Below are 17,410 nucleotides of genomic sequence, written 5' to 3'. Positions count from 1 at the left end.
AATACACTAAAAACATTGAATTTTATTTTTAAAGATTTTATTCATTTACCTGCCAGCGAGAACACAAGCAGGGGGAGCGGCAGGCAGAGCAGGCAGAGGGAAAAGCAGGCTCCGCACTGACCAGGGAGCCCGATGCGGGGCTCCACCCTAGGACCTCCGGCTCACTACCCGAGTCAAAGGCAGACACCTAACCAGCTGAGCCACCCAGGTGCCCCTGAATTGTGTACTTTAAGAAGGTGAATTGCACAGTATGTGAATTATATCTCAATAAAATCTTTTCCCCCAAATATTTTATTTATTTGAGATAGAGCACGAGTGAGTGAGAGAGAGAGAGAGCACGGGGGGCGGGGAGTAGGCTCTCCACTGCGTAGGGAGCCCCAACACAGGGCCTGACCCCAGGACCCTGGCATCATGACCTGAACCGAAAGCAGATGCTTAACTGACTGAACCACCCAGGCGCCCCGGGTTAAACCTTTTTAAAAAATTAAGAAGAGGAGTAAGCAGGGGCACAGAACTACATGGGGGATTCATAAGAGTCTTACCTCTGCTTTTGTGTACGTTTCGAATTTTCTAGAATAAAAAGTTGGATAGAGTATTTCCTAGAATTCTCAGAGGTGCTTATCCTGGTGTTCTCTGGCCCCTGCAGTTCATGGACTCAGAGTAGGCTCTGTCCTCCAGATGGGGTGGGGTGGGGCGGGCCTGTTTTACACACAGCCCCTGCCAGTGCTGGCCCCTTTGGCCATCTTTCTACTCCACTGACCGCTCGGCCCCACTCACGAGCTGCTGGACTAAACTCTGCCACGGCGCCCAAAGTGGGCTTCTGCCAGGGCTATGAGCCCCTCCCCGCCCCCTCCTCCACACCACTGACATCTCACGTGTCCTCCCCTCCACCCAGTAGGGAGTCACCTTCTACCTGCCGCCACCAGAGAGCAGCTGGGGTCCCAGTGACACAGCCCTGGCCTCTCCGTCTCAGCCCTTCCCACACTCTCCCATTGGGGAGAACTCAGACACGGCTTCATACACCACCCAGGCCCCCTGGCTCTCTCACTTCCTGATCCAGCAGCTTTTTCTACCGGCCTATCTTCCCACCTCACCATGCTTTCTGGCTCTCTGTCCTGCCAGCCATCTTCCAGAAACTTCTGCCTAAGCTCTAAGAAGTTCAGACTCTAAGTGACACTGAATTCCTTCCCATGCGGTGCCTGAGCCCCAAGCAAATCCAGGGACCTCTGTATCTCCTGTGCCCAGTCCCTGGAGGTTTGCCAAGCCCTAAAAAGCCCTGGAGAGGTTCTGGAACTCGACAACATTTAGGAAGTGGGTCCAGCCAGTTAGGTGGTTTTGCCTGAGGTCTCCCACCTGGGTGGTCCCCGACTCAGCCCCCACCCAGAGCTGTAGACGGGGCTTTTGGCATGAACTACGGAGAGTGGCATCAAGGAGAGAAGACTGGAGGAGGAACCGAAGTCAGGCTGGGACAAGTAGGGCTGGAGAGGGAGGAGGGCTCCACAGGACACATGACAGAAGCAGACTCGCCAGGACTTGGAGACCAGGTAGATTTAAGTAAGGGTTAAGGAGATTTCCAGGTTGGGGCACCAGGTGAAAGGTGATTTCCTTAGCCCGGGTAGAAGGTCAAAGAAGAGCGAATGCAGGTGTGATTGCTGAAACGGAAGGCCTGCGGGGGGGATGGAGGCCCAGAGCTGGGGTGAGTCGGGGGAGCCTCTGCCAAGCCAGAGAAACCATGCTCAGGGGCATCCTTTGTAGACAGGGTGACCACAGGGCCCAGTCCTGGTTACACCCGCTGTCCTAGAGTCTGGTTTATGCTTATTGCTCTGCGGAGCCCCTTCTACACTCTCCAGAGTGTCCTCGTTTGGATCACAGCTGACGGGGTCACTCTACTCAGGAGAGCCTGCGGGGCAGGGAAAGACACTTTCAGCCACTGGCTTCTTTCCACCTCCTCATCCTCCTGCCTCCCACCCTCCAAGCCTGCCTTAGACGCCTGTATTTTCTCTTTGCTCTGCCTTCCTCTTGGCCACTTCCCCAGGAGAAAACTCATCCCCATCCCCACAGACCATCTGGGTTACCCCAAGTCACAACTGTGGGCGCTGAAGGAAGAGCAAGCCCAAGGGCCAGCCGCTCAGGTCGTTGGGGGGAAACGGGCTCAGCTGGGCTGGGGGCTGCCGGACGGTTATGGAGTCAGCATGGGAGGGCCCGGGCCTCCCAGTCACTTTCCTGCTTTGCTATCTTGGAGCTGGGCCCTTCTGCTCTTGGAGTTGCCCCTGCTGTCCTCTGCAAAAGACGGAGATGGAACAGGTGACCTGAAATCTCTTTGCACTGCGAAGTTGTGTTATCTTCCCTGGTGCCACCGCTCACGGGGTTCAGGTCACACGATGTGGGAGGTCTGTCCCCTGGAAGAGAGGGCTTGCGTGCGCGCGTGTGGGGCTCTCCCTGGCTTGGGAGGCTGAAGACTAGGGTCCGTGGAGCCCTTGAAGGACCCGCCTAGGGGCTAAGGCCTGCTTCTCCGCGGCCCACAGACCCTCGGCAGGCGTGCACGGGTCCCTGCTCACCTGCAGGAGGCGCCGCAGACACACGGAGGGCCAAGGGGGTCCTCCCGCAGCGCCGCCCGGCTGAAGACAGCGCGGCTTCTGGGAAGGGCTTCCCACGAGGAGCTCCTGCGAGGGAGCCACGTGGGGTCGGAAGGAGGAGGCGCGGACAGCAGAAAAGGAAGAGCAGCTTAAGGGAATGGGAAAAAGGACCATGAGAGCGAGGCCTGAAGCACCGGTCCCCAGCTCGAACCTCGGTCGGCAAACGCGGAGAACCGGAGCGGTTGTGCGTGGCGTGCTGTGTGTGGGCTGGAGCCCCCCGGCCCATGGGACTCGGGAGAATCGGTTCCAGGGCGCTGGGAGCTCGCAAGTACCCCTTAGTGGGGACTCAGGGGGCGAGTACCGGGGAAGGCGGTAGGTTTTGTAGTCAAATCGGGGTACAAGCCGAGCTGCCACTTGACCTCTCTGAGCCTCAGTCTGCTCGTCAGTAAAATGGGGTTAACGAGGCGGCCTCGTCGTGTGAAGCTGGAGGTGATGGAGGCCAGGGAGGCCGAGAGCGCAGCTGCCCTATTCCGGGCAGGAGCTTCGGGAAGCCGAGCAGGACCGGGGCGGGGTGGGCGGCGGCACTAGGGGGCGAGGAGAGGCGCGGCTCCCGGAGAGGAAAGGGGGTCCAGACGCACTCGGCGGGATAGAGGAGGCTGCCCCCCCGCCCCGGAGATGCCGCCGCGAGTCTTCCTGTTCGTTCCGGGCGCCCGCCTGGGTCCTCGGTCCTGAGCTGTCACCTGGACGCCCGGGGAGGGGGGCTGGCGCGCCCCCTCCGGGCGGAGAGGCGGGACTTGGCGGCGGGCGCGGGCCGGGGGGGTGGGGCGAGGGCCGGGGGGCGGGGGCAGGCGCCCCGCGGGGAGGCCGGCCACGTGACTCCCGCAGCCCGGGCCGGGCCGCCAGGCGGGGAGCGCCGCGGCGGCCCCAGGAGGTGGCGGCGGGCGCGCGAGCCCGGGCCGCGCGGGACTGGCCGTCGGGGGTCCCGGGACGGCGGCCCCGGGGGCGCCCATGCCATGGAGAAGCTGGCGGCCGGGCTGGCCGGCCTGCGCTGGAGCATGGGCGCCTTCCCGCTCGACCTCATCGTCAGCCGCTGCCGCCTGCCCACGCTCGCCTGCCTCGGGCCAGGTACGGGGGCGCTGGGAAGGGCGGCCGGGGGTCCGCGGGGACATCGGGGACTCTCCGGACAGGTGCGGGGAGGGGGGACCGTGAGGATGTGGCCCCTGCCCTCCCGCTCCCGGCGCCGGTCCCGCGCAGCTCCCGGTGCGCCTTCCGTGGAGACCCGGGGCCCGAGAGCCGAGGGTCCGCCGCCTCCTGGGCCCTGCGCACGGGCACCGGGACAGAAAACCGGGACAGGCACTGAGGCCGGGCCGGGACAGAGTTTTCTGGGCCAGATAGAACCCGAAGCGTGGCGGAGGCCCCGTGCCCGTCCCGTCGGTGCATCCTTTTCCCTGCTGAGAGCAGACCCCCCGCCCGGGCCGCGCCCCCTCTGTCCCTTTGTCTCCCGCCTCTCACCTCGATCCTCCTGCATCCCTTGGGCCTCGGTCTCTGTCTTCCCACCGCCGCCGCCCCCAGCCCTGCTTGGCCCCTCTTGGGTCCCTTCTTGCACCTTCCTTTCGTGTCCTGGGGAGCTGTGTGCGGCCCCAGGCGGGCAGGCCACCTCGGGGAGAGACCCGAATGATTGGCCCTCCCGCCGGGCGTGCCCCTGGGTCCCCGGCCCTCCCCCACGTCTTGCCCCACTTCCCAGAGGCCCGGGTGCTCCGCTGATGGGACTCTGCATGGGGGCCCGAAAGGGGACTCCTGGAGGCTGCACGGAATGAGGGGACCGTTTGGAGGAAGGGGAGCTGCTCGGCTGGAGGAGGGGCGGGAGCCGGGGCTGGCAGCCAGGCCGGGGGTTTTGTGTGTGAGAAGAATAGGGGTTTGGCCCGCGTTGGCACACTCGCTTCCCTGAATGCTAATGGGGCCCGCGGCCACAGGCTTCTCTCCGCTCCATGGGGCCCGCAGCCCCTCCTCCGACCCGCGGCCGTGAGGAGTAGGCACTGTGAGCATCAGCGTGTTTCTTGGGCGCCCTCCGCCGCGGCGTCGGGGCCGGGGCTGTCGGACAGAGGTGCTCAGCAGCCCAAAGTCTTGTTCTCTGGGTCCTGGACACGTGATCCCGAGACCCTCCGTGTCAGCATCAAGGCTGTATGTGTCTGCCTGTGAATGGGCTAAGCGGGCCCTGGGTTCTGCCTGGCCACTTCGCACGCTTCCTCTTTGGCGTCACTCCCTCCTGGGGGTCTTTGCTGAGCTCCCCAGTCTCGGCAGGCCTCTTTGGGACTCCCATGACCCCTCTGGCACCCTTGACTTGAGTCCTGTGCTCTGGTTGTCATAGTTTATTGTCCTAAGGCTGGGCTGCAGCCTCCTGGAAGGAAGACATCCTACTGAGTAAAGATTATGGACTTACCCAATGGATGAGTGAATGGTCTGGGTGTCTGTGACCGTGGTGGCTGTTGTTGTGGTCACCATGAGTGTGACTATGTGAACAAAAGTGTGTCTTGAAGTCTTAAAGGTCCTTGAATGCCTATGCATTTGGGAAAGTTCCCTTCGTGGGGCTGTGGGTCTGTGTTGTGTCAGTGGGGTGACGGCTGTGCTGGCTCTACTGTTGGGGACCATGACCCGTGGCTGCTGGTGTGTGCCCTGTGTGGCTGTGGCCCGTGTCCCTGTGGAAGGGGGTTGGGGGCGGCTGGGGCTTAGGAGAGCTTTCTCTGCCCCAGGAGGGGAGGGGTTGGGGAGGAAGGCTCAGACACCCACCAACACAATGGGAGCCAGGCCCTCCCCCAAGGACCTGAACACATCCTCCGTTCCACCCCCCTCCCCCACCCCCGTCATGGAGCCCTCTGGCATCAGGATCAACCACTTCCCATTTGATTGGGTGGCAGCAGTTTAGTAAGTTGTGTCTGAGAAGGCTGGGAAGGAAGCATCCCCCACCCCCTCTCTGCCCACCAGCTGCAGCCAGGAGACCGCTCCACGGGCCTCCTGGAAGCTGGGCCAGCCCCTCCGGCTCCCCTGGAAACCGTTGCTGGGATTGGAGCCTCCTGGGCCCAGGCCCCTCCCAACACCTCTGCCCCAGTGCAGCTCTCCCCAGAACTAGGTCCCCCCTCGAAGTACACCCCCACCCCAACCTCATCACTGTGTTCCAGAGCCTGGGAGGGTGAAGGGCTGACAAAGGGAGAGTCAAGAAACAGCCTCTGTGAGAGGGGCTAGCAGGTATCTGAGACTCTCCTCTCTCTCCTTTGAGGTCCCCTGAGTGTAGGAGGCTCCTGGGGCCGTGGGTGAAAAGGGGCTGCCCATGGGAGAGGCAGGAATCCCTTCCTCTAAGCCCTGCTCTTCCTCTGACTCGAGTGATGTATGGCTCTGGGGGAGCCCTCAGCTGGGATCCACAGCAGACAGCCCTGTCTCAGCCCCGTCTGTGCTTCCAACAAGGCCCTCCTCACCTGGCTTGGGCACTGACTAGGGGGCTGAGAATCCTGCTGGTGGGCCGGTGGGCCAGCTCTAGTGTCTGCTGCTCCGTAAGTCCCCACTCTGCCCCCAGCTAGTTTGCTGCTCCCCTCTGGGACTGCCCAGACACCCTCACTCAACATCAAAGGTGGTCTGTTTTCTCAGTTCCTCACAGGTCTAAGTGCTCCTGGAGGGCAGGGCTGGCTCATCTGCTGGGAGGGGCTCCTCCCACTTCCCCCCTCCCCAGGGCCCCATGCAGCTCTGGCCCTGGGACAGCTGGTGAAGGACTGAGGACTATGGCTGGGTTGATTGCTGGGGCCCTGTCAGGAGACGGAGCTGGGGGCCCTGGGAGACGGGGCATGACTCATAGCCCTGAGGCCACAGCTGGCAAACTGCCTGTCCCCTGAGCATTGACCTAGACAGGATCACGGGGAGCTGTCCCCAGTCAGGGTCTTTAGGAAGAAGTCCGGCTCCTTACTCTCTCTGCCCTTCCTGATATTGGCTTTACCTTTCTTTCCTCTTCGCCCCTTGTCTCCCAGGGGAGTATGCCGAGGGTGTCAGTGAGAGAGATATCCTGCTCATTCACTCCTGCCGCCAGTGGACAACCGTGACAGCCCATACCCTGGAGGAGGGCCACTACGTCATCGGACCCAAGATTGACATCCCCCTGCAGTACCCAGGTGTGCCCAGCCAGGGACAGATGACCTAGAGCCACTGGGGGGTGGAGGCAGGAGGGTAGGGGGTGGGGCTTGGGAGAAGCTGTTGGTGATCACCCTTTGCTTAGAGTCACAGGGCAGAGCGAGGGCCCGGCTGGAACAGGGCAGTTAGGGTTAGGGTCCAGTAGTTTTCATACTGCTCTGGGGAGTCCTGGTTTTCTTGTTGCAAACCTTTGAGTCACATTTTATTTGAAAATAGATTTTAAATGACTCATTAAAAAAATACCCACACTCTCAAATTGCTGCGAATCAAATCTTAACCCCAGTGTGGGGTGTGTACCCCGAGGCGCCTCATTAAGTCTCTTTTGTACAGACCCTTGGAGAGAACATGGCCAGGATCTTCTCAGTAGCGTGTAACCAAAGTGCTTCAGAAACGAAGGGATGCCTGGGCTGATTATCTGCTGCCTCTGGCCACTGTAATCCTGATCTTCCCAATTTTTGTGTTAAATTCATTGCTTTCATTGATTGACTTTATAAGTGTTAAAATTTTAGGCTTTTAAATAAGATTATGCTCATGAACTACTTTTGTCTTTTATATGTATGATATTGATATCCTCCACCAGATCTTGTTTGAAAAAAGGATTCTGCTGGAAAAGGAAAGCATCACCCTTGTATTTTACACATGATTAAACGGAGGGTTTAAGAGGGAAGTGACTTGCCCAGGGTCACCTGGCTAGCGGGCAGCAGAGTGTGGGCTAGAACCCAGGGAGATTCTCTCCTGGGCTGGTGCTTACTTGCACCACCCTGGCAATGCAGGGTCATCATCACCTGGGTGGGAAGGATGGGAATCTGGCTCCCTCCCAGCGACGCCCCTGTGGGAGCCCACGATCTCACAGATCCTGTGTGTTAAACCCATGGCTGCCTTCCAGACACTGAGCTGAGCATTTCCTCATTTTATCCTCACAGTCACCCTGTGAGAAAGTCTTATTCCATTTTAAACTCACATGAGGCTCCAGGAGCTTGCCCCCCCACCCCCAGCCCTTCCTGGGTCTCCTGAACCAGGGAGATAGGACTAAGACAAAGGCTTCTGCTCTTTACAACAACCCTGAGAAGTTGGTAACCCTCAGAGCCCTCACATCCCATTTAAAAGATGAGAAAACTCTCTCAAGTGTCTTTCTGACCTGGGGTTCTGTCCTGAGCCCTTGAGAAGGCCTGCTTAGAAGCTAGAAACTTCCTAGGCTAGGGATCTGTCTGGTATTTGTTTAGGAAGAGGTCCCCAGTCGTCTTCTTGAGAGAAAAAACAAAAATTGGAAAAAGCCCTCACTATCAAAAGAGTGACTTTACTGTCCTGTGATTAAAAAGCCGGGAAACCAAGGCACAGCCTCCTGGGGAAGAGGCTTCTAGTGTGGGAGGCTTCTAGCCCTTCCCCTATGTCCTTTGGTGCTTCTGAGAGCACGTGGACGGTGTGGTCATGGGGTGACAGCTGGCCTGTAGGAGAGGCACAACGCCATCAGCATCTTTCCAGTGGGTGGCTCAGTGGGGGAGGGGAGGCCAGGCCCCTCAGGAGCAGGCGGAGTAATGAGGAAGCTGAGTGCACAGCCCAGTTCCTCCTAATGAATTAATAATGGGCTGGGCTGGGGCAGTGGCTGCGGACCTGGGAGGGGCGCGGGGGGGGGGTGGTGGTGGCAGGGAGGGGAGCGCAGCCCAGCATGGGGGGAGTCAGGGGGAACCTGGCTGCTCTGAGGTAGCCCCCACTTCGAAGCTGGGTGGCTCTGGTCAGCACTCTGGGAGCTAAGCCTTATGCTTCCATTTCACAGATGGGAAAACTGAAGCCTACAGAGATTAAATTGTTTGCCTAAGGTCACACAGCTGGTTGGTGCCAGGGATGGGACACAACCAGGTCTGTCCGCCCCCAAGTGTGTGCATTTACCCATCATTCTTGAGGGAATGGCTGCCAGGCTCGGGTGCTGGGAGGATGGGGAGACGAGCAGGGCTCCTTTGGGCTGGATGGGATGCTGAGCAGCAGCATGCTTGTGTTCTAGGAGGGGAGGGCAGGGAGCAGGGGCAGGCTTTCGGGGTGGGGGGGTGGATAGGGGCCAGGTCCCTGGGCCTGCAGGGCCTGCAAAGGGCGGGGCGGGGCGTCTCAGGCTGGGGAAGGCTGGAGAGGAAGCTGCAGAGGGAGTAAAGGCTTCCAGGGGCTAACGCCTGAGTCCCGGGAGGGCTCCCTTCCTTCCTTCCTCCTGCAGTAATGACCGGTGCCGGGCCCAGGCTGCGGTGGGGGGTGGGGGGGGTGCTGGCTACCATGGTTACATCGATCCACCAGCCACATCCTCCCCCGGCTGCAGCCCTGACTTGGCTCCAGCTCTCGCCACAGGGGGCAGTGGGCATTTGGCCCCACATGGCTGCTTGGGGTGGGGGGGCTTGTGTGTGTGTGGGGGGGGATGAAGTCCCAGTGAGGGAGGGGCAGCACTCCCCCAACTCCCACCACCCGACCCCTGACCTTCTTTGCCAGGCCGGTCCCCACGGCACCCCTGCTGCCCTCAAGGGCTGTGGCACATCTTAGGAGGCTCTCAGAATAGTTAGGGCAGGACTCCCTTCCCAGCTTTCTCCTGGGCACTCGCCCTTCTCTTTCTTCGATCTCCCTCCTTTCCTGCTTCTCGATGCTCATGGACTCCGTCCTTGGCCCACTGTGCTTCCTACCCAGCACTGGGGAGGTTGGGTGGGGGGTCCTCAGTCTGGGATTCCAGCTGGGTTTGGGGGAATCCAGGATCCCCCACACTGTATACAGAATGGTGTTTGTGTTTGTGCCAGGAGTACAGCTGTGGGCATTTTTCTGCGAAGAGGGTTCCCAGGGGGTTAAGATCTCTGCTCATCCTCTTTGAGCCGTCTTCCCTCCTCCCTTGGGCTGGTGACCTTCAGTCTGTACTTCTGACCGGGAGTCCCCAAGCCCTGCCCCGGAATGCTCACCGCACCCCCCAATACCCCTGGAGGGCCTCCCTTGGTCCCAGGACTGGCTCCGCCCCACAACATGTCGCTTCCGGGTTCCCCAGTTTCAGTTAGCGGCTCTGCCAGCTCTGGTTTTTTTTTTTTTTTCCTTTCTTTTTCTTTCTTGTAGTTTCAAGTCGTGACTTAAATTTCAGTTTACATACAGTGTAATGTTCATTTCAGGCGTAGTATTTAGGGATTCATCGCTTACATACAACCCCTGGTGCTCAGGACAGGTGTCCTCCTTAATCCCCGTCACCTGTCTGGTCCATTCCCTGCCCACCTCCCTCCAGCAACCGTCCGTTTGTTGTCTGGCATTAAGAGTCTGTTTTGCCAGCTCCATTTGTGCTGGGGCTGGGGGCCCGAGTCCTTTCCTCCCCTGCCTACTCCTCACCCACCACCAGTCCTCCTTCTGCAGACCTCTTGGTCTGCTCGATTTCGCTCTTCCCCCAGCTGCTGTCCCGGCCCCCCTGCAGCACGGACACTGGCTGGTTTACGTGACCGGCTGCCCCACTTTATTCACAGAGCTCAACTTGGATCTTGGCATTTCCTTGCTCAAAACACTATAATTGCTTTCATTTCTTTTTCCTTCCTTTCTTTTCTTTCTTTCCTTCCTTCTTTTTGTTCCTTCCTTTCCTTCTTCCTTCCCTTCCTTCCTTTGGGAGGCTCAGATGACCCTTTATCAAAATACTTTCCTTTCTGGTTCTTAATTAGTGGGGTATTCTTCTGCACCCCTGTTGATGCCATCTATGATGTCACAAAGGTGGCAACCATCAACTTTGCCGCCTACAGACTGGGCAGATCCCAGGATCTCTTAAATGGTTCCAGAGAGTTCTCTGGCTAAAGACGTGTGCCACTTCTGTGAGGCAATGTTGACAACTCCTCAAAAGTGATGTTTCCACTGTGATTCTGGTCTTTCTGCTTCTGTCTCTTCGAGGTTCATTGAGGACTTTGATGATCAGAGCAGAGGCACGAGTTCATTCTGGGCCTTTCTGTCCTGAATGGTCAGTGTCACTGTCTTCCTCACCACTGGCCTGGGCAAAGTCCCCACTCACCGTGTTTGGAGACAGAACCAGGGGGCCCATCTTGGGGGCCCAGCACATGTGGCCCCAACTTCCCCACCAGTGCCCTTCAGGTATAAAACTTCGATCTCATTGGGGTTGAACTTAGGCGAAAAGGCAAAAAGCCAAAAAGCCAAGAGCTCATTTTTTCCTGAGTGGAATCCTTCCGTCTTAATCTGGCATTCAGAGCTTTTCATCACGTGGGTGCTACGTCCCCTGCTGTCTTCCCCTTAAGTCCAGGCCACAGGGACTCCCCGTATCAGGCAGCAGTCTGCCCTTGTGACTTGGTCTGGTTCATGCCAGCTCTTCCGTGTGCATGGTCTGTTCCATAAAACTCTTCTTATTCCCAAGCTCCCCTTGGGCTGCCAGGCAGGTTGCCTCTAAGTCCGTGGTCCTCTGGCTCTCTAGTTCCAGGTCCCCGCTCGCCAGCCCTGGCTGCTCACCGTCACGCCCACTCTGTCACATTCCCTAGGTTTGTACCCTCTGTCGGGTCTAGCCCAACGTCTGGCACACAGAGGGTGCTCCGTAGCTGTTTGTAGAACAAATACGTGCTTGGACCGTGACGGCAGCAACCCCCAGGAAGACTGTGGAAACTAAAGAGCCACCTCGTCTCCCCTTGGCCTGTTGTCCCCTCACCCGAGATCCCCCTCTGTCTGTGGAGGGTCTGAGAAGAGGTTATCCGTCCGCATGTCCGGGAGTTTCACGGCCTGTCTTTGTGCTCATGTAGGTGGGCACGTAACACGTGTGTGGCCAGTGAGGTATGACCGTTTACACAAGGCTGTCAGCTTCATGGATTAGCCTCCTCCTCTGAAAGTCTGTGTCTGCTGGGGGCCTCCTCCGAGCCAGCCAAAGCCTCCCTGGACTTCAGGCTTGGAGGGCCTCTGGGACAGTACGGCTGGATGTTGGACCAGGGCAGGGTCTGGGAACAGAGCTGGGGCCTGAGCAGTGGTTCTGGGGCCTCCAAGGCCTACGGCTGAGCCCCTGGTCTGCCCAGTGCCGCGGTGTGCATGCCTCGGCAACCCAAGGTCAACGCCCTAGATGCCAGATAGAGACAGGACCCCAGATCACCTGCTCCAGCACCCTCAGAAGGACTCAGAGAAGGGAAGGGACTCGTCTAGGGTCAGAGCAAGTCAGAGTGGAACTGGGACAAAGCTAGAAGCCAGTGTTTCCAGTGCCACAGTGATGCTAGGCTAGAGGCCAGCTCTGTGTGCAAGTGCTCGGCTGCCTCTCTGCATTTGGATTTCTCTGGGCGGGCAGCTGCTAACCTCCTCACCCACCCACAAGCCCTCCCTGGGGTGCTAGATGCTAAGTCTGTGCTCGCATTCGCCCTTGAGCCAGCCGACCAGCATCTCCCACCTCCTGCTAGCGCAAAGCTGCCTTCCTGCCTGCTGGAGTTCCAGTGGGACTGGCTGAGATGACTGTGGCAGGAAGGGACTAGCAGGCAGGCCTGCCCTAGCAGCCTGTGTTCTCCTTTGCAGGGAAGTTCAAGCTCCTGGAGCAGGCCCGGGATGTGCGGGAGCCAGTGAGGTACTTCAGCAGCGTGGAGGAGGTGGCCAGCGTCTTCCCTGACCGCATCTTTGTGATGGAAGCCATCACCTTCAGTGTCAAGGTCAGTCCTTGCCACACCAGGCAGGGTGCCCTGACACTGGTTGGAGGGTTGCCCTTAGGCGGAAGGTGTCAGTGTGGCTCCTGGCAGCTCCTTGACGGCATTTGGCATGATGGGACCGTATCAGAAGAGCTAGGTGAATGACCCACTGGCCTGCAGAACTTTCTGGAAAGGGGGTTAGGCAGGAATAAGTGTGTGTGAAGCATCATGACCTGACTTGGAGGCCTTTAGGGCAGTCTGTCCTAGCATCCACTGATGTAGGGGTAGTGGTTGTTGGAGGGGTGAGGGGGACACAGTACTAACAGTCCCCCGCTTGTGTACAGATCACCCTTTACTGTTTACCGACCCTTATCCGTCAACTCATTTCTCTTCACAGTAGCCTTGTTGAGTGGATGGAGCATTATTACTGCCCAAATTGTAAAGATAACGATAATACAAGTTCTCATTTATTGGGTATTTTCCCAGTATGTCACTTTACATACAGCAGTCCTTTCAAGTGAGAATTACTACGGGAGGCAGTGAAGGCTCCAGAGGTAGCTCATTCAAGGCTGCACAGCTGCTCTGGGGCCTCTCCAGGAGGGAAGGCGCGTCCCCGACCCCCCAGTCCAGCGGTCTTGATCAGGTTTCAGCCCGGAGAATGCTGGCTCCGCAAAGGGCGGCTTTCCCTGGGGCTCTGGCTAAGGCCTCCCTGCGTCTCTGGGCTCTGCAGGTGGTGTCGGGCGAATTCAGCGAGGACAGCGAGGTGTACAACTTCACGCTGCACGCGGGCGACGAGCTCACCCTCATGGGTCAGGCGGAGATCCTGTGCGCCAAGACCACCAAGGAGCGCTCGCGCTTCACCACGCTGCTGCGCAAGCTGGGCCGGGCAGGGGCGCTGGCCGGGGTGGGCGGCGGCGGCGGCGGCCCCGGGGGCGTGGGGGCCACGGGCGGCAGCACCAGGGCCATCAAGGGCAAGATGCCCTGCCTCATCTGCATGAACCACCGCACCAACGAGAGCCTGAGCCTGCCCTTCCAGTGCCAGGGCCGCTTCAGCACGCGCAGCCCGCTGGAGCTGCAGATGCAGGAGGGCGAGCACACGGTGCGCGCCATCATCGAGCGCGTGCGGCTTCCGGTGAACGTGCTGGTGCCCAGCCGGCCGCCGCGCAACCCCTACGACCTGCACCCGGTGCGGGAGGGCCACTGCTACAAGCTGGTCAGCATCATCTCCAAGACCGTGGTCCTGGGGCTGGCGCTGCGCCGCGAGGGCCCGGCGCCGCTGCACTTCCTGCTGCTCACCGACACGCCGCGCTTCGCGCTGCCGCAGGGCCTGCTGGCCGGGGACCCGCGCGTGGAGCGCCTGGTGCGCGACAGCGCCTCCTACTGCCGCGAGCGCTTCGACCCCGACGAGTACTCCACGGCCGTGCGCGAGGCCCCCGCCGAACTCGCCGACGACTGCGCCAGCCCGCGCCGCGCGCGCCTCTGCCTGCCCGCGCCCCCACGCGCCCTCGCCCTCGCGCGCGCCCCCGGCCCGTCCGGCGACAGCGACCAGGAGTACGTGAGCCCGGACTGGGCCGGAGCCCCGGATCCCGCCGCACCGCCCGCGGAGATCCCCTACGAGGAGCTGTGGACGCACCAGGCGGCCGAGGGCCTTGCCGAGGGCCGGGCCCGGCCGCCCCCGGGGCCCGACCTTATCTCCTTCGTGGCCCCCGGGCCGTCCCGCCTGGAGCCTGAGGCACCGCCGCCTCCCGTCCCCCCCAAGTCTGAGGCGGTGAGTGGCCGCGATGTAGGCAGGAAGGGTGGGAGGCAAGGAGCCGAGCTGGGGGCTCGCTCTCCTCGGGGGACAGAGGTGGCCAGCCAGAGGCAAGTTCTCCTGAGCCCCAGGCTCCAGCCCCTGGAGTGTGTGATGGGATGGGGGGTGGGCAGGAGAAGGGGAGAAGAACAAGGGGAAAGACATAGGAGCATATTTGTAGTAAAGGGTGCTAGAGACGGTGTCACTGGAAATTCTGGAGACAAAGATGCTAGTAGGTCTCTAGCTTGAAAGAATTTGGGATGGGCCCTGAAGGTCCCACAGAACAAGAGTCCTTTAAGTTGCCCAGTGAAAAGAAGGTCCCATGATGGAATAAATCTAGAAATATGTAGTGATGATTCCTAGCTCACCCCCTCCTCACTTTGGAGCCACAAAACATTGGTTTATTAAAGGCTCTGAGAAGTCCTGCACCAAGGAAACCTGTTTATGCCTAACGCAGAATTTCCCAACCATACTTGTCCACAGAAATGGACTATAGCTTTTAACAGCCCTGAGAGTCCACTTTGAGTATTTGACCTATAAAGAAGGGGTACAGATGGCAGATACTTGTCCTTCCCTTTCTTCTCCCCATCAATACCACTTTCCTTTTCCTTAAGGGACTAGGTTGACTTACCTGTTTTGATCTACTTCTGTATTCTCTTACATTCACGATGGATTTCCAAGGCCGTGGGAGATGGTGTATGTGGGCCCTCTCAGAGTGACACAGGCTGGAGAGGCTACCAGGGGTGGGGAGCGGGGCGAGTAGTTGGAGGTAAGGCAAAGGCAGTCTCGTGGCAAAGTGTCAGGCCCAGACACCCTCCTCCCTCGCCCAGCTGCTTGGGAAAGGGAGGATTAGGAGGGTCCACTGCTTGGGACAGGGTCTGGAGTCATGGCCTTCTGCTTGCAGGTTAAGGAGGAATGCCGCCTGCTCAATGCCCCCCCTGTGCCTCCCCGGGGCGGCAATGGCAGCAGCCGGCTCTCGGGCAGCCCCCCGGTGCCCCCGCGGTTCCCCAAGCTGCAGCCTGTCCACTCACCTAGCTCCAGCCTCTCCTACTACTCATCTGGCCTCCAGGATGGGTGAGCCCCTGCCTTCTCTTGGTGCTGGGTCCTCCTGAGGGGGACTGAGGAGGGGAAGGGCCGGGGAGGGGAGCCAGGGCCAAGGGAGGAAGAGTCTAGGCCTGCCGTTCAGAGCGGATGGGCCGCAGCCTTGCTTTCCACCTTCCTGCTTCAGCTTGTTCCTTTCCTGAGTGCTGGCGAGTGGGTGGGAGCCCTGCTCGGGTTCCCTCCAGCCTGGGATCGGCCACAGGGACTGCTCCTTGCTCTATTAAAGTGTTTATGTAATTCAGTTTAGTTTAATCTTTCCTGGGGTGGGAGAGGCTGGAAGACAGACACGGGCAGTCCCGGGGGGGCGGGGGGCGTCTCGGGCCTTGGGCTGGGGCGCGAGCAGGCATTCCTGAGATCCGAGGGGCAGGCCCTGGCCTGGCAGAGTGGTTTGCTGTGTCCTAGGAGCCTGTGGCGTTTCCCTCTTGCACCGGCTTACCTTTCTGTATGTGTCTCGCTCTCCGCCCACAGGACAGGTTCCCGCAGTGGCAGCGGCTCTCCGTCCCCGGACGCCTACTCCCTTTATTGCTACCCGTGCACCTGGGGAGACTGCAAGGCGGGCGAGTCCTCCAGCCGCCCACCCCCGGGACCCCTGCCCTCGACCACGCAGCCCAGCCAGGCCGCCCGGGCCCTCGCAGAGCCTCTGAGCAGTCGAGCTACGTCCCTCCTGGGGACTGACACCCCCGTTCAGGCGTACCACAGCTGCCCGCCTCTGCTCAAGCCCTCTCACCCCCAGAAACGCTTCGCTCCATTCGGAGCTCTCAACCCCTTTTCGGGGCCTGTCTACTCCTCAGGCCCTTCAGCGGCCTCCTCTTCTGGGCCCACCACCAACTCGGGTCCCCTGGCTACCTCCAGCCCTGCCTTTTCTCCAGGCCCAGGCTCCCCAGGCCAGGCCTATTCAGCTGCTCCCCCCTCGTGCCCCACCTCGTCGTCCTCTTCCTCTGAGTGGCAGGAGCCAGCCCTGGAGCCCTTTGATCCCTTTGAGCTGCGCCAGGGCAGTTCTCCAGAGCCCGAGCTGTTGCGCTGTCAGGAGCCCAGAGCGGTGGGGGCTCCCTGCCTTTCGCCACTTGGACCCCCCAAGGCCTTTGAACCAGAAGGTTTGGTGCTGCGGCAGGTCCCCACCCCGCTGTCACCGGTGGGCCTGCAGGGGCCTGAGGCAGGCGGAACACGGCTCCTTCTGACCCAGGGGCGCCTGGAAGGGCCTCCTGCTAGTCCCCGGGAGGGGGCTGCAGGCTGGGGAGGCCGGGATGCCTCCTCCTGGCAGCCCCCTGCTGACCTGTCTGCGCTCTCCCTGGAAGAAGTCTCTCGAAGTCTGCGTTTCATCGGTCTCTCAGAGGACGTGGTGAGCTTCTTTGCCCGAGAACGCATTGATGGCAGCATCTTTGTGCAGCTCAGTGAGGACATCCTGGCCGATGACTTCCATCTCACGAAGCTGCAGGTCAAGAAGATCATGCAGTTCATCAAAGGCTGGCGGCCCAAGATCTGAGGTTCCCAGCTCACGGCTGCACAGCTGGGACGCTGGCGTGGAGGCCACGGGGGTTAGCCATGGGTCCGCGGGGGGACAGTGGGCCCAGAGCAGGTCCTCCTACAAGGAGAATCTGTGCCAAGACTGAGGCAGCCAGGCGGCCCCTCTGAGTAAATCCAGGGGAGACACACTTGGAAATGGGGACGTCTGGCCTTTGTGCTGAGAGGCACCGGTGTGCACCCCGGCCCGGGGACACGTTGCTGGGATTCCCACGGTGGGGGGTGGAGGGTGTCAAAAGCTGGCCGGCATGGTGACCTGACATCCTCCCCCGTCCTTGTGGAGAGCATCAGACGTCTTGCACTTCTCAAGCTTGTAGGTTCAGGTTAGAGACAAGGGCAGACGGGCCATCATTTAAGCACAAATTCCCCAAGTGCCCCCCCACCCCGTGCTTGTGGGCTTTTGGCCTTGGCCGCCCCAGAGTCTGGGGGCCCTTCCTTTCCCCTTGTATGAACTCGGGCCCTGGCCCCGAGCGCAGGTGTGTCAAGCCTGTGCCGCTGTGCCTCAAGGCTCTGGCTCAGGGCGCTGGTTGGCGGGGGAGGGCTCTGGAAGAGCACAGCTCTGCCGCTGACCCGCTCACCTAGCTAGGGAGGCTGATGTTCCAGACGTCTCTAGCGCCCCCGCTGCTGCCTTCCATCCTGCGGGTTGGGTCCCGTCTGAGGTT

General features: G+C 60.3%; 1 protein-coding gene across 1 annotated transcript; it reads left to right on the top strand.

Annotated features, from left to right (window-relative positions):
* Positions 1 to 3,589: 3,589 nt before the first annotated feature.
* On the top strand, positions 3,590 to 16,710 carry GAREM2 (GRB2 associated regulator of MAPK1 subtype 2; the record flags this gene model as incomplete). Its single annotated transcript, XM_080814429.1, has 6 exons — positions 3,590 to 3,701; positions 6,590 to 6,730; positions 12,231 to 12,361; positions 13,068 to 14,105; positions 15,031 to 15,200; positions 15,696 to 16,710. 6 exons carry the CDS (start codon positions 3,590 to 3,592, stop codon positions 16,708 to 16,710), a joined length of 2,607 nt encoding a protein of 868 aa, XP_080670555.1.
* Positions 16,711 to 17,410: the final 700 nt, after the last annotated feature.

The sequence above is a fragment of the Martes martes genome (genome assembly GCF_963455335.1).
Source record: "Martes martes genome assembly, chromosome: 9".
Taxonomy (NCBI): Eukaryota; Metazoa; Chordata; class Mammalia; order Carnivora; family Mustelidae; genus Martes; species Martes martes.
The sequence above is the reverse complement of the archived record's forward strand: the minus strand, read 5'-3'. Positions and strand labels throughout refer to the sequence as shown.